A 13570-nucleotide genomic window follows, 5' to 3' on the forward strand; every position below is an offset into this window, starting at 1 on the left:
ATTGATTAGAAGCTAGGAAAATAATATTTATTAGTCAACCAATTGAGCATATTATATACACCAGTTCCCTAATGGCATGAATTGCTCTGGTTTTGTCTTATTGACAAATTGTTCTGAGCAATCAGTAACCTTTATGGTTCAAGCATAAGTACCCGAGACATACATGCACCTTCTCATATGATTGAGATGGTCTTTATATTTATGTGCAGTTACTGAAAATGGAAGATATTATCATATTTTCTCACCCAAGTTGACTTGAAAGAGACAGAGTTCACATGTACATGCCCTGAAAGTCAAATCTGATAGATTAATCCAGGCTTTCTGAGGAAGGCCAGGAAGACTGTTTGCAATTTTTTTTAAAGAATATTATTTTGTGTCATTTAACACTGTAGTTAGTGAAAGACCAATTCCACCCTCTTTCAAACCACCTGCTACTCATCATCTTATTCCCTGGTGTCCAAAACATACTGCTCCTGAGAAATAGTGATTTTTTTCAAGCCAGAAATAGCTATAGAAGTGTGGGAAAAAAAAAAAAAAAGATCAAAGGGACTTAAATATATTTGCTATAATAATGCCTGTATATATATAGCACATTTCATCCTGAAGGAAAAACAACTTTGCACTTCACAGACTTTTTATTGTTTTTCAAATTCATCAACATTACCATTGTTGGAACATGGAAAATTATATCTCTTGCATCTGCGGTTGCTTTCTGCCCCTAACTCATCAAGGAGCTCCCCCTTTCCAAAAGGGGCAAGAGATATACATTTTTGCCTCTCTCAGGAGCTCTTCTTAAATTACTGCCAGAACTGTCACCTTGGCAGACATGTGAGCAGCAAAATCATCCATAAACCCTTCCACTTGAGTCCAGGTAACACACCTGCAGCTGTTCTGATCACACTGCATAGAGCTCAGCAGAGCTCAGCAATGCTCTATAACCAGGCAGCTATAAATACTGATAAATATACACGCACCAATTTCTCTGGAGATCTGGGTGAATGCCTCCACACCGCTCTCCCCATAGTTGCCTTCAGAAGCCAGTGTCGACACGTAGTTCCACCCAAGGGCCATCACAATGTCAACCATGGCCTGAGCTTGGTAGGAGTCCGGTGGGACCACTCGAGAGAAGAAGTCATACCTGGTGTTATCGCTCAGTTCTGGAGCTGTAGATGCATAGCTGATTTGAGGTATCTGCAAATAGAATGACAAGTCATTCAGGCCAATCTAATACCATTTACACTATACACCTGTATGTTTCAAAACTTTAAAATAGATTATGCGCAGGCATTGCACAGAACTGAATATCTTGTTTTAATTAAACCAACTGATCAGGAAGCATATCAGACTTTGTATAATGTCAGACAAGTTTTATTGTGTAATACACCAAGAAATAATGCATTCTACTTTTCTCCAGATGTCATGATTCTTGACATGTAAGTGCAACAACTTCTTTTTTGATCCTAGCTCTGATAGGAACAGGTGAAGAAAACAAAAAGAAAAAAAATATTAATTCTTAGTATTACTACAGAGGATAAAAAGGTCATTTTTGATGACTGTAACTCTTAAAAATGCTACACTCAAGTTTGACAAGTAAAATGTAGATTATTTCCATTTCATTGGGGTTTTTTTATTTATGTACCTGCAAGTGTGCTTTCCCATTTTATTCCTATTTTTCAAGTTTTCTCTGTCACAGATTTTTCATTTTCCAGTTTTAATATTGTATTGTGTATGATTTAAGAATATGGAGACTATGTAGTTAATACCATGGAGACTATGTAGTTAATACCAAAAGCTATCTAATGAAAAAACACACACAAAAAAAATCTGTATATGGAGTATATATAGAGAGAAGGCGAAATGTTACAAAGATAGTAATCTTTGTAGAAACCACCACAATATTCCTTGTAGAAAGAGAAAAAAAACCCACAATACAATACAAAACAAAACAAAACCAAACACAAAACCCAGACCACTACATAGCTGAAATACATTTTTAAAATACACTACTATTTTCATAGGAGGAAAAAAAAACCCCTGGGGTGATTTTCTATTAACTCTTATCTTAAATAAATGGTTTGGCAATGTCCAGAAGAAAGTGTCTGTAAGCAATATTCAATTATTCTGAAAAGTATTTTAGTGCAAGAAAGTTTAATTAACGTTTATGATATATTAAAAGGGGAATTATTTTCTCATACAAAATGGTAAAACTGATGAAAGTCACTAGCTTGAAATGAAAGATACTACAAATACTGCATTGCATTTGTAACCTATATTAATAACAGGTGCTTAATTCACATCTCACAAAACATAAGACAGTCCTCAAGAAAGCAATCTGAACAGAGTTCCTAAATTGATTCTGTTGAGAGCTGAATTTAGCAGTGCCAGACAACAGGTGACCTGATAAATGCTCACTGTCATATTAGATGCTATAGTAGAAGGTTCCAGTGGAACCCTTAGGTTCTGTACAGTGCTTCCCCAACAGCACAAACTAGAAAAGGGATTTGAGCCAAATATAAAGGACTTAAAGAGTCTCACTATTAACCATACCTGCTGCCCTGGTTTCAGCTGGGACAGAGTTAACTTTCTTCATAGTAGCTAGTAAAAGGCTGTATTTTGGATTTGTGCTGAGAAGAACGCTGACAACATACTGGTGTTTATAGTTACTGCCAGGACAGTCAAGGACATTTCAAGGTCTCTGCAGTGCCAGCATCTGCGGGTCCAGGAGAAGCTATGAGGGAGCACAGATCCAATTACGAGCCTAAGATTCGACCTTAGTTCTAGGATTGAGACCCAAATTGGCCAGTAGTCTATTCCACATCATGTACGATCATGCCCAGTCTAAAGATGATGCTCTGTCCACAAGTTCTTTATCTTGCTCCAGGCTGTCTCCCTCTGGGTCACCCCTCTCTTGGGGTCATCTCATTCTCTCAGACACTTGGGCTCCTATCTCTATTCCGGAATTGGAGTTTCAAGACTCTCCTTGCTCCAGGATTGTTAGAATGGGCTGAACCTTGGTTATTCGGTGGTGAGCACTATCACTGTGTATCACTCATTTGTATATTTGTGTATATAATTAATATTATCATTAGTATTATTATGTGATATTTCATTAGTATTATTGTAGTTTGGCTATTAAATTGTTCTTATCTCAACCCACCCTTCTCTTTTCCCTTTAGCCCTTTGATTCTCTCCCTCATCTGCGGGAGTGGGGAGGGTGAGTGGGTGGTTGTTGTGGTGTTTTGCTGCCAGTCAGGGTAAAACTACAACACCTGCAAAGACAGTGTGGACTCTTACAGCCTGAAAAAAGAGTTTATAGCCTAAGGGATTTCTCAAAAATAATTTCTCAGTCAGAAGCAAACAAAATAAACTCTCATGTACCTTGGCTATTCTCTTCTTTAAGAAATTTTCTACTCATGGAAATGCCTCAGAATAAATAATCTGCAACGTTGTAATAATAGCAACCAGAGAGAACAGAAAAAAAAAGGAAAGGGAGGATCACAGAAAAAATAAGCTAAAGGTTATATCTCATGGAAATCAGTATTCCTAACACAGCAAAGTTCCAGCAAGTAAAAATAAAGGATAAATTGTCCTTACAAAACTTGCCTTGTATGAATTCCCTTTCTTTCAGAAAATGTTTGAAACATCTTTATTTCTTTACAGACAAGAGATTTTGGCCTGTAATAACATAATTATGCGCATTTTGAGTACACATCATTCCCTTTCTAAATTTGCTGTATTACTCTATAAACCAGTCATCTTCTTCCTGATGGAAAAAAAATAAAGACAACCTCTGTGATTTTATTCATTTTGCTCTTTAGTGTGCCATTTCACAAATACTATGGCTTGTTCCTTTGCTGGAAGTTATTTCGTCAATAATGTTCATAAGATCAACACCAGTAAGAGATCTTTTAGACAGATATTTTGTCATTTAAAATCTTGAAGTCTAAACTGCAGAGTTATATCCATTAACACATTGTCTCAGTTCCTGTTTCTCTTCAGGCATGAGATGAATAACAAATTCTAGATATGTGTATGTAGGAGAGCTGTTGGTTCAACACATCAATGAGATGTTTCAGATCAATAAACATATTTTATGTACTATGAATATCACTTATTTTGGGCCTTGGAAAATGCAGAGAAGAGATGTTACTTTCCTACTTTTCAGCTCTTTGTATGTCAGCATTTTCTCTAGAGTTTTTTCTAATAACAGTGGAAGAAAATGGAAGGTAAATACAGTCCAAACCTAATACCCTGAAATCATTTGGCACACCAAGTAGAATTAAATCTTAAATCACCACTTTTCTATGACCTCTGCCAACTTTTCACTAGCATGAAAGAACAATATGCCGTGTGAAAGCAGGGAGAAAGGCAATCTCTAAATAGCAAGCCATCCCTAAGTTTTGAGAAAAATGGCTCATGCAACAGAATACGTAGTTATTTTCTTTATTTCTTTCATATATATTCCCCATGGTTGTAGATAGCACTTTGCATTCAAGAATTTTCTCCTCAAAACTGCAGACCTCCCACCCAGAAATACGTCATGAATTTCTTTCTGTGAAAGCATTTTATGTGAAAGTATACACAAACTTCCTCCTTGCCTGCTTTTAAATGTCCATTTGTATGCAGGAGGGCACTAAAAACAGCTTTAAAATTTGAGGATTTAAGGTATGTTCCAACAGGTACACAGTCACTGCAAAGACCTGAATCAACACTCAAAGCAACTGTTTGGCATGAGGACAAATTGTTAGGATTTAGTGGTTCAATAATCCATGAATGAAAAATATATATATTGAAATGTAACAACTCTAGTTATGGACTGTATGTTTCATAAACCATTTTACATCTCCCCAAGTACATTTTACAAGATAGAGCATAATGCTGCCTAAGCAAGGGAACTGTTATGCTCTATCAATTCAGTAATATGTGTTTTCAAAACTCCCTAAATACAGACTTTATTTATATTTTAAGTTCCACTGGCCCCTCGAGACATAAATTTGCATTTTGAAAGAGACCTACAAATGGGTTTTATATTTCTCACTCTAGATTTCTCAAACTAAATTTTCAAAATTAAATACAGTATATGTAACATTTACATTGTATTTAAGTGCTATATAGCACTGTTAATAGTGTACTTGCTTTTCTTTGGGGAGGGAAAGGAAAAAAAACAATAGATTATATAACGTCATTTGAATTCATTGTCACATAACAGCTGTCATGTTCACTAACAGTGGCTAAAAACATTCACGCTTGAATGTTCATTGATATATTTTTTTTTAATCTTTCCTACTCTATCAACCTACAATCTGCTGATAAACTCTCGACTTCTAGTGGATGCCAGACTTGAGCTCTTTGAAATTGTTGTACAGATAAATTCACAGAAGCCTTATTTTAATTATTTTTTTAAGCTTGAGCTACCTATTAAATGTTTGAAAACAAACAGTTATAGTGTGGTTCTTCGAAACAATATCCAGTTTTAGTTAAGTACCAATCTTAATCCTGCTGCATACTGAACTACTGCTGAAACTACCAGCAATCCCTCACTCCTTTAATCTAAGTCAGTGGTGGCTTCATCTCATTCTATTGTCCAGTCACTGGCATCGTAAAATGATTCTGGATACTCAGAAAAATAATACAATTTTGGGGAAAAAAAAAAAAAAAAGAAAAGAAAATAAAAGAAAAGAAAAGAAAAGAAAAGAATTGCTGAAAACTAAATAAACAATTTAAGCCTTCAGGAGACATTCAAGCTAAAATCAGTAGTCAATTATAGTCTCTGATTTTCCTGGATCTTTCTGTGTACATCTCCAAGCTGATTCAAAATCTGTCTCTAAAGATGTCCCCTTCCCAGGGGATTAGAGAAGGTGGAGCAGTTACTTTCAGAACTAACTGTCCACAAGGCATGACTGTGGCAGCACTTCACAGGGGAAAAAACATTCGTACGGGATGCCTACCAAGCATTACTAGAGAACAGACTTCCACTCCTTGATGGAGAACGCGTGGACAACTTCACAAATGCCAAAGGCAACTAATGTAACTTTTATTTCAGCCAAGTGGTAAACCACTGTCAGTGCCCCATACACTGAAAATATAAGCCACCTACCACTCCTGAATCCTTATTCATACCAAAGCATTACTCTGGATCCGTTTGGTGAGTCCAGTGCTGGGATTCAAACCCAAAAACATAGAGATGTTGTACTGAGTACAACAGAGGAAACTACATGACCTAGGTTTGCCCTTCCACTAAAGCATCTTCACCACAGCAGGCAGCTGTCTTCTCCTCAATGATACGCTGTCCAAGTTTTGGACAGAAGTTAACTGGAATGTTTTTTATTGAGCTTTCAATAATTCATGCTGCATTTGTCAATGTAAAGTATCAGCTGACCATTTCAAATGCCATCTTTGTTTATACAGCCTTTCAGCAGAAAGCATGATTTGGGAGCAGGGTGGCAGACAGTGAAATGAGCTAAGCTCATAAGAAAAAAGACCTGAGAAAGGAATCACCAGTAATTTTGAACATTACTGATTATGAGTTACAGCAGCAACTACACTGTACAGTTACTCAGTATAATGGGCTTAAATCTCTCATATCTTCAGTTTCACTACTCAGTTCTATCACTACTATCTTTAACATACCAACTAGCATTTTATTTCCCTTTTCCATTCTCTCATCACCAAGCAGTCATTTTTTGAGGAATATTATCTCATTAAAAATAGTAATAATTGTAGCTAACAAATTAAAGTCAATAAAATTTAGGTTACTGATTGCTCAATATCTACTGGCATACCACCAACTAATAAAGCATGCAAAGGAGTAAAAGTGCTTGAAATAAAATTTGACTGTGGAAATATGTTTTCAAGTTGGTCAAGTTTTTGAATTTTAAATGTCTATCATTAATCATTAATGGCCCTGTCTTTTCAAGATTTTTATTCCCTCTTCTTTACTCACAAAGGCAGAGTTCTTTGTGAGTACAAAAAATTCACAATAGTGAAATGAGTCCTCAGGGACTAGATATTGAACAGTTGCTGGATGAGAGCTGAGGTCACTGTCGTTTAGCTATTAGTCACATTTGTAAATTGCCATCATCCAGAGCATCATCTTAGCCTGCTTTCACTTCTGAAAAACATGTCAGCCTGCAATATAGTGATGCTAAAGTCATTCAGAGTAGACATTCAAGATTCAAAAGAGTTTGTTGATGCTTAATAACACTTTACAATATACCAAACCAGAATAAAACCCTTTTTGTTAGTAAATCTAGGGGGAGCTGAAATGCACCCTGAAACTGCCCATTTCTCTCCATGACTATAAAGGGAGCCTGGGACATTAACTCAATTGTTACACACACTATGTAGAACAATACTGTAAACAGCTACAGGTCTTTCGCTGAATCCCACATGACTATTCAGACATCTGCACACAGCTAATGGTCAACTTCCTTCTGCAGTGTCTTCATCTTTTCATCTATGACAAAAGCTGAATAGGTCACTCATGCCATCATTAGGGACCTTGTTTCATTAATTTTCAGAGTAAACCAACATTAAATCATCCTGGGAAGATATAACACATTAAGATTCAATAATGCCTTTGGAGATGTAAGATGCTCCATCCAATGCTACAGAGCAGCTGAGCAGGGTGACCACCTTGCCAGCTCCACCAGCTACAAACCACCTCTGCTAGAGCTGATCCTGTAGAAAAGTTTCAGCATATGAAGTTTCTAGCCTCTTTCAATGGATTTTTCCATGAGGAGTGCTCTGTGACAATGTATTTTCCCAGTAGATGCATATACACCTATATTTATAAACTTATGTAATTCTAAACTGTATTTATTTAGATGTATACATTTGAAGCTCTCTCTGTATGTTAAGGATGCTCAATCACAGTATTTATCACGTGTCCAGCAACAAATCTTGTTCAGGAATTGTCACAGATTTCTACCACTCCAAAAAGAAATACATTCATATCAGCTAGAGCAAAAGCAAGAAAAAACAGGTATGCTTTTCACCTCGATGGATACAATTTAAAATGCATTTAGTTCAAAAAAGTTTAGTAGAATTTAAAAGCTTTGGAAAGGGAAAGAACAAAAGTATAATCTGAAAGCAGTCATCAGCTGATTTCATTTGGAAGGCAGGGGTTTTTTAAAATCAATTTTAATTATTCCAAGTCATTCTATTTACAGTAAATATCATAGCAGTTCTTGTCGAGGGTGCTTGATGAGGAGCTAACGACAAGGTAGTTTCAAAGCTTTTGAAAGGTCCCTATATGTTTGTATGGGTTTTGTGCAAAGATAGGGTCTTTGTGACAAAATGCAACATAGCTATTGCTATTTTGTCCCCAAAACACAGAGACAGAAGTAATCCATCACAGCCAAATGTTTCTGAGCTGGGATGGGCAAATTTTTTTACTCTTTTTTTTTCACTTCTTATTACTCTTTCACTGGCTTTACTTTACTTCTGTTGCCTCAGTTACCTTCTGAAGACCTGTTCCTGAGCAGAATATATCTTCAATGAGCTGCACTGATCTTTTCTTGAGAAAAGGACATAGTTGAGAATCAATGCAGCACAGTTTGTTACCAACAAAATTACCTCTGCAACCATCATATGTTGGTCTGGTATGCAAAAAATTACAGAGGCAGACGCAACCGCTAGCCCAGTGGTAATACAGGGTTAAAATCAAACATGCAAATCCTCCTTCATTACTGATTTTCTGTTTTTTTCCTCAACTACAAACACAGTAATCATCTATCACACCTATTTCTGAGGTTATCTCTGGTGATCCAATGGACTAGCAACTACACTATTCTGAATAACTGAATTACCCTAGAGAAAGTAATTTTTTATAGCTAATACACATAATTGTATAGTATCAGATTATGGGCTGAAAAAATATTACAGCTCCATTGCATTGCATTCTATCCTCACCAGCCATAAAACGTCTTTCATAAAGTCTAACCAGACGTGCTACAGCAACTGTATTTCAGTTTGTGACCTGCTGTGCTGTCCTTGTAGAACAGGATGTGACAAAGGAGGAATGTCTATAATATGAAGTGTTTAAATTTGAGAAGGAGTTTCCTTCCAACACGTTGAAGTAGGTCAGGGACTCATTTGAAGTCATTACTTTTAATTACACACAAGGGATATTATAGATAATAACAATAATAATAATGCGATATCATGATCTCAGTTCCCATAATAGATGCAACATCTATAAAACAAATTCACCACTCTGGAAAGTATGGGTCTCTCTGCATTTTAGGGCAAAAATATTAAAAGAATATTTATGCATTATGAACATTTTTACATCTGAAGCGCATCTTGTCACACTGTGCACTGCTGTGTAACTCCAGGAGGATGAGAATCCATCTAAGGACAGCTTGAATTGCCATCAATGTTCTGTGCAAGCAAGTCTATTGATAAATGTTTAACAATGGCATTTTCTCAGTAAGGGAGCTCTATTCTGGTATTTCCACATCATTTTAAATCCTGGCATTTGCCTCTCTGAAAACCAGCTACGTTAAGCAGTTGCATATTAAATCATCCACCATCTGTAGGCAGCCTCTTTCTAAATATTTTAAACCCAGCTGAGGTCCAGGCCTTGAATGGTAAGCTGAAGAAGCAGCAGATCAAATGAGTAATATTCACACCAAGATCAAATCACAAGGAGGTAGGGTGGGGTGGCCTTGAGCTTGAGAATGGCTGTTAGCTCTTCCTTTACAGTTTCTTATGCTATCCAGTCATGAGATCAAACAGGAAGATGAGGATGGTCAGATAGCTTTAGGGACTTCTTAAACTATTAAAATTCCTTTTTTACTTGTTGGGGAAACCCACTCTTAATTATGTGCATCAGTATGTTAGACTTACGTCCATCTCTGCTGAGCACAGTGTGAACTCTGATATTTCAAAGCTTTTTTAGCCCTACTTTCCTCATTAGAGCTTGTCATGTCAGTGTCTGGAACTGTAACCTCTTTTGACGAGTTTGAGAAAAATATACAAAGATGTGTATTACTTTTGGTCTGAACTAACAAAGCCGACTTTTTATTATTATTCAGCAGTAATAAATTTACCTAGTGGCTCATAAAGGAATCCTCAGTCCAAATTGGGTTTCCTTTACATTCATTTACTAATTAGTACCATAGAGAGCACAGCAGGCAACTTCAGAGACTCACCAGTGGGGACATACATTTTTCCCCAGGAATTCTTCTGATTACAGAGACTATCACTATGGAAGAAGAGGGTGCTCTCAGCAGGATGCTCTGCTTAATGAACAATTCTTATCTTTGCATTCACTTTTTAATGCTGCAAGGCCAGTTCAGTTTACACCATTTGCTCAGCAGTAGTACTATCCTTCTGCTACCCATGCTGTCAGCTTAATATCACGAGATACAAATAACTCAAAAATATCACAAAGAGTGAAAGCAAATTTTGTATTGTTCAGAGCTCTCTCCACAGTTGTGGACAACATGAAGATATGTGACAGGGCTCATCTGGCCAGACACATATGCCCAGTGCTTTAGCGAGTGCTCTCATTTGTTCTAGGGTATGCTGCCTACACTTCGGCTATGGCCCCAGAAAGCGCAACTTTCCCATAATCTGTCTGGCCCATGCTAACGGCTTGGATACCTCATATCAGAGTGCATTAAGGGAATCCGTACGATACACCATAGCTAGGGATTCCTTCTGCAGCATAAGCAGTTCATATAGGATTATAAATCATCATTTTAAATCCATATACTACAGACTTGGGAGAAGAAAAAAATTTTTTTGTTGTGTTCAGATGATTTTTTTCCATTTCTTAAAACAATCAGACTTAGCAATTAAACAATTTCACCTTGAGTATTCAACCTTAAAAGTTACAATAAAACATTAGACAGCCCCAAGCCATTTCCAAAAAGTTGTGTTTCCTGCATTACCATGGTCAGATGCTAAATCCAGTTGCTACTGGTAGAAAAGCTGAAGAAAAAAGCAAAACATTTCCAGTCAAAAGATTGGAAGTTATCTATGAATTAAGTTCTGAGGCCCATGGGATTGACATCCAAGCCTTCCTTTTTATTCAAAATGTACTTTATTTTAAAAATAGTAGAGTGGCTGTAGAAAAAAGGCATCTTCCTCTGCAGGGTTCCTGAACACCATATGGCAATGTCTCTTCTTTTCTGTCATTATCAGATTTCCATTTTGATTTCTGACTTAAACACTATGGTTCATCACTACTTTGATCCATGGATTATCTTATCAAAAGCAGAAACATGAAAATCCTGGCAACTCAAGTGAGAGCACAAGGGTGTATATACAAAAAAGGACTATGTTGCCACTGGTGTGAGGACACTCTGCAACAGCTCCTACAGAATTTTGGAAAGTTGTGAAAACCTAATTATTTAAAATCTATGAACTGGACAGGTGCACTGGAAATGAAGAATTCACCAGGGTGGGATGGGTTAGGGATAAAACAAAACAAAAATACTGATTACATCAACTAATTATGTCATCAAAGTGATTTCAAATAAAAGGAATCACTTAGTGTTTTGTTTCCTTGTGTCTAACAGTGTCAGTCTGGAATCCTCAAAAGTACAACTTGTCAGACAATGATTTAATCTTACTTGGGCCTTTTGAAAAACCCAGCCTTGCAACATAAACAAGCCAAGGCAGGTGCACTATCTAGCGTTTGCGGATTGTTCACAAGATCTGTCATAATGTCAGCCTAGAAAAAAGAAACCTCATAATATGGGATCAAAAGTACATTGAACAAAGTACAAAAGTACACCTTGACTCCTACCTCCACAAAAAAAAAAAAAAAAAAAAAAAAAAAAAAACTGTATTGAAACTTGAATGTCGAAGCATGTGCAGCAAATTAGCAACCACCATTTCCAACGAAGCATTTTTCAGACAGTCTTTGGGGTCTTAATGAAGTACATGGTGCTTTGGAGGCTGCTACACGGCCAGAAAGTCAGAACAGCATGAACAGTGCTAATTTCTAACTGGATACAAGACCAAAGAACACTAAAAATTAGAGTTTAGGGCGGGGAAAATAGCACTTTAAATAGATTCCATAAAATACTCATAATAATACCAAACAGAAAGCAAAACAATCAGCTTTCACAAATAACCTGCATTCATAAATGTCATTCAGATAGGATAGGTACAGCATTACAAATCATACAGCACACACAGACCACAACACAAGGAGGTTGTGCCCGTGGTCAGGCATATCAGAGATACCGTTGAAGTCTAAACTCATCCAGCACTTGTTTTGATCCTGACAGAAGCCATGAGTAGTTTCCAAAAAGGAATAAGACTGTCCTGAAAGTCAGGAATTACAAAACAAATTATTATATTTTATATAAAATATTTTTAGGTATGCAAAATATATGTATATTCATGTACACACATATTCCACGTGTTGGTCCCTTTTTCTTTCCTTTCTGACAGAGTGGTTAGTGGCTTATAATTCCCCATTGGGGAGGCTAACCAAATTTTGTTTCTAAGCTGATATTGTTACTGACTCAAATTAAACAGGAAAATGGGCTTTAATAAAAGCACAACTTGAAGAGAATAAGATCACTTGAAGGAACAAAGAACTCTTGTAGAGGTTTCCCACCTGTACAGCAGTATATTCTTAGCTTCTCCATTTAAAATAGAGAATTAGAATATTGGGGAAAGATTTCTAAAAATAGTTCAATGCTATTTCTTACTGAACTGTTCCCTATTTCCTTTATAAAAAGACAGGCACTTTTCCCTGATATTTTCCTCCTTTCTTCCTAACTCATACTTACTTTCTTTCCTCAGACATTTCAACAACTTACAGTTCCCCTCTACTATCCTCTTGACGTTTCCTCTCTTTCATCTATGTGATCATCTCCTTCCCAGATGTTGTGGTTTATAAAACCACGGGGACAGTTCTTTGCTAAACACCTGATGGGCTGAGGCAGGGACAGGGAGGGTTTCACTCACCACTCAGGGTCACGGGCAAGAAACCCACACGACTTGGGAAGAACAAGAAAACAACTGAATTTATTAACTATTTACAACAAGAAGCAGGATATTGAAAGAGAGAAACCACATCTTACAAAAAGGCACTTCTCCCCCACCCCTCCCTTCTTCCCAAAGCCCAAAGGCTTTGTTCTGTACCTTCTCCCCCGCCCAGCGATGCAGGGGGGCAGGGAGTGGGGGGTGCAGTCAGTCTGCCGCTCCTTCCTCCTCACAGTCTCGTGGGGTCCCTTCTCACATTGAGAGTCCTTCTCCAGAACTTCTCCGGCATGAGTCCTTTTTCCAAACAGGGCTACAGTCCCCCGACGACTCCCCTGACTCCAGCGTGGGGCTTCTAGTTCCAGCGTGGGCTCCTCCACGGCTGCTTCTTTCTTCACCACGTGGCAAGAGAAAATGACGGCGAAGCTCTCTCTCTCTCACTGACCAGAGTGTCGTGTGATTCTTTCATCTCCTCAGATCCCTCTTGTCTTCTCCGCCGTCAAAGGTTTTCATTTGCTCCCGGGAAAAAGGACTCTCGGGCGAGTTATGGCGGAGGCTTGGGCTACTGCAGGTCAGTTCGCAGAAGCCAAGCAGGCGGCTGGACGGCCGGGCCAGCCCG

The 13570-nt window shown here is 37.6% G+C and overlaps 1 protein-coding gene across 1 annotated transcript in view; it reads right to left on the minus strand.

The window, feature by feature from the left end:
* Positions 1-13570, minus strand: part of LOC104470132 (metabotropic glutamate receptor 8) — a gene marked incomplete at its 3' end in the record, with an annotated part of 150870 nt that overhangs the window by 84684 nt on the left and 52616 nt on the right. The window contains exon 2 of the mRNA XM_010084948.1: positions 975-1191. Within this exon, the coding sequence (XP_010083250.1) occupies positions 975-1191 (217 nt within the window). The remainder of the gene's footprint in view (positions 1-974; positions 1192-13570) is intronic.

This window comes from Pterocles gutturalis, unplaced genomic scaffold (genome assembly GCF_000699245.1).
Source record: "Pterocles gutturalis isolate BGI_N339 unplaced genomic scaffold, ASM69924v1 scaffold18370, whole genome shotgun sequence".
NCBI classification, from domain to species: Eukaryota; Metazoa; Chordata; class Aves; order Pterocliformes; family Pteroclidae; genus Pterocles; species Pterocles gutturalis.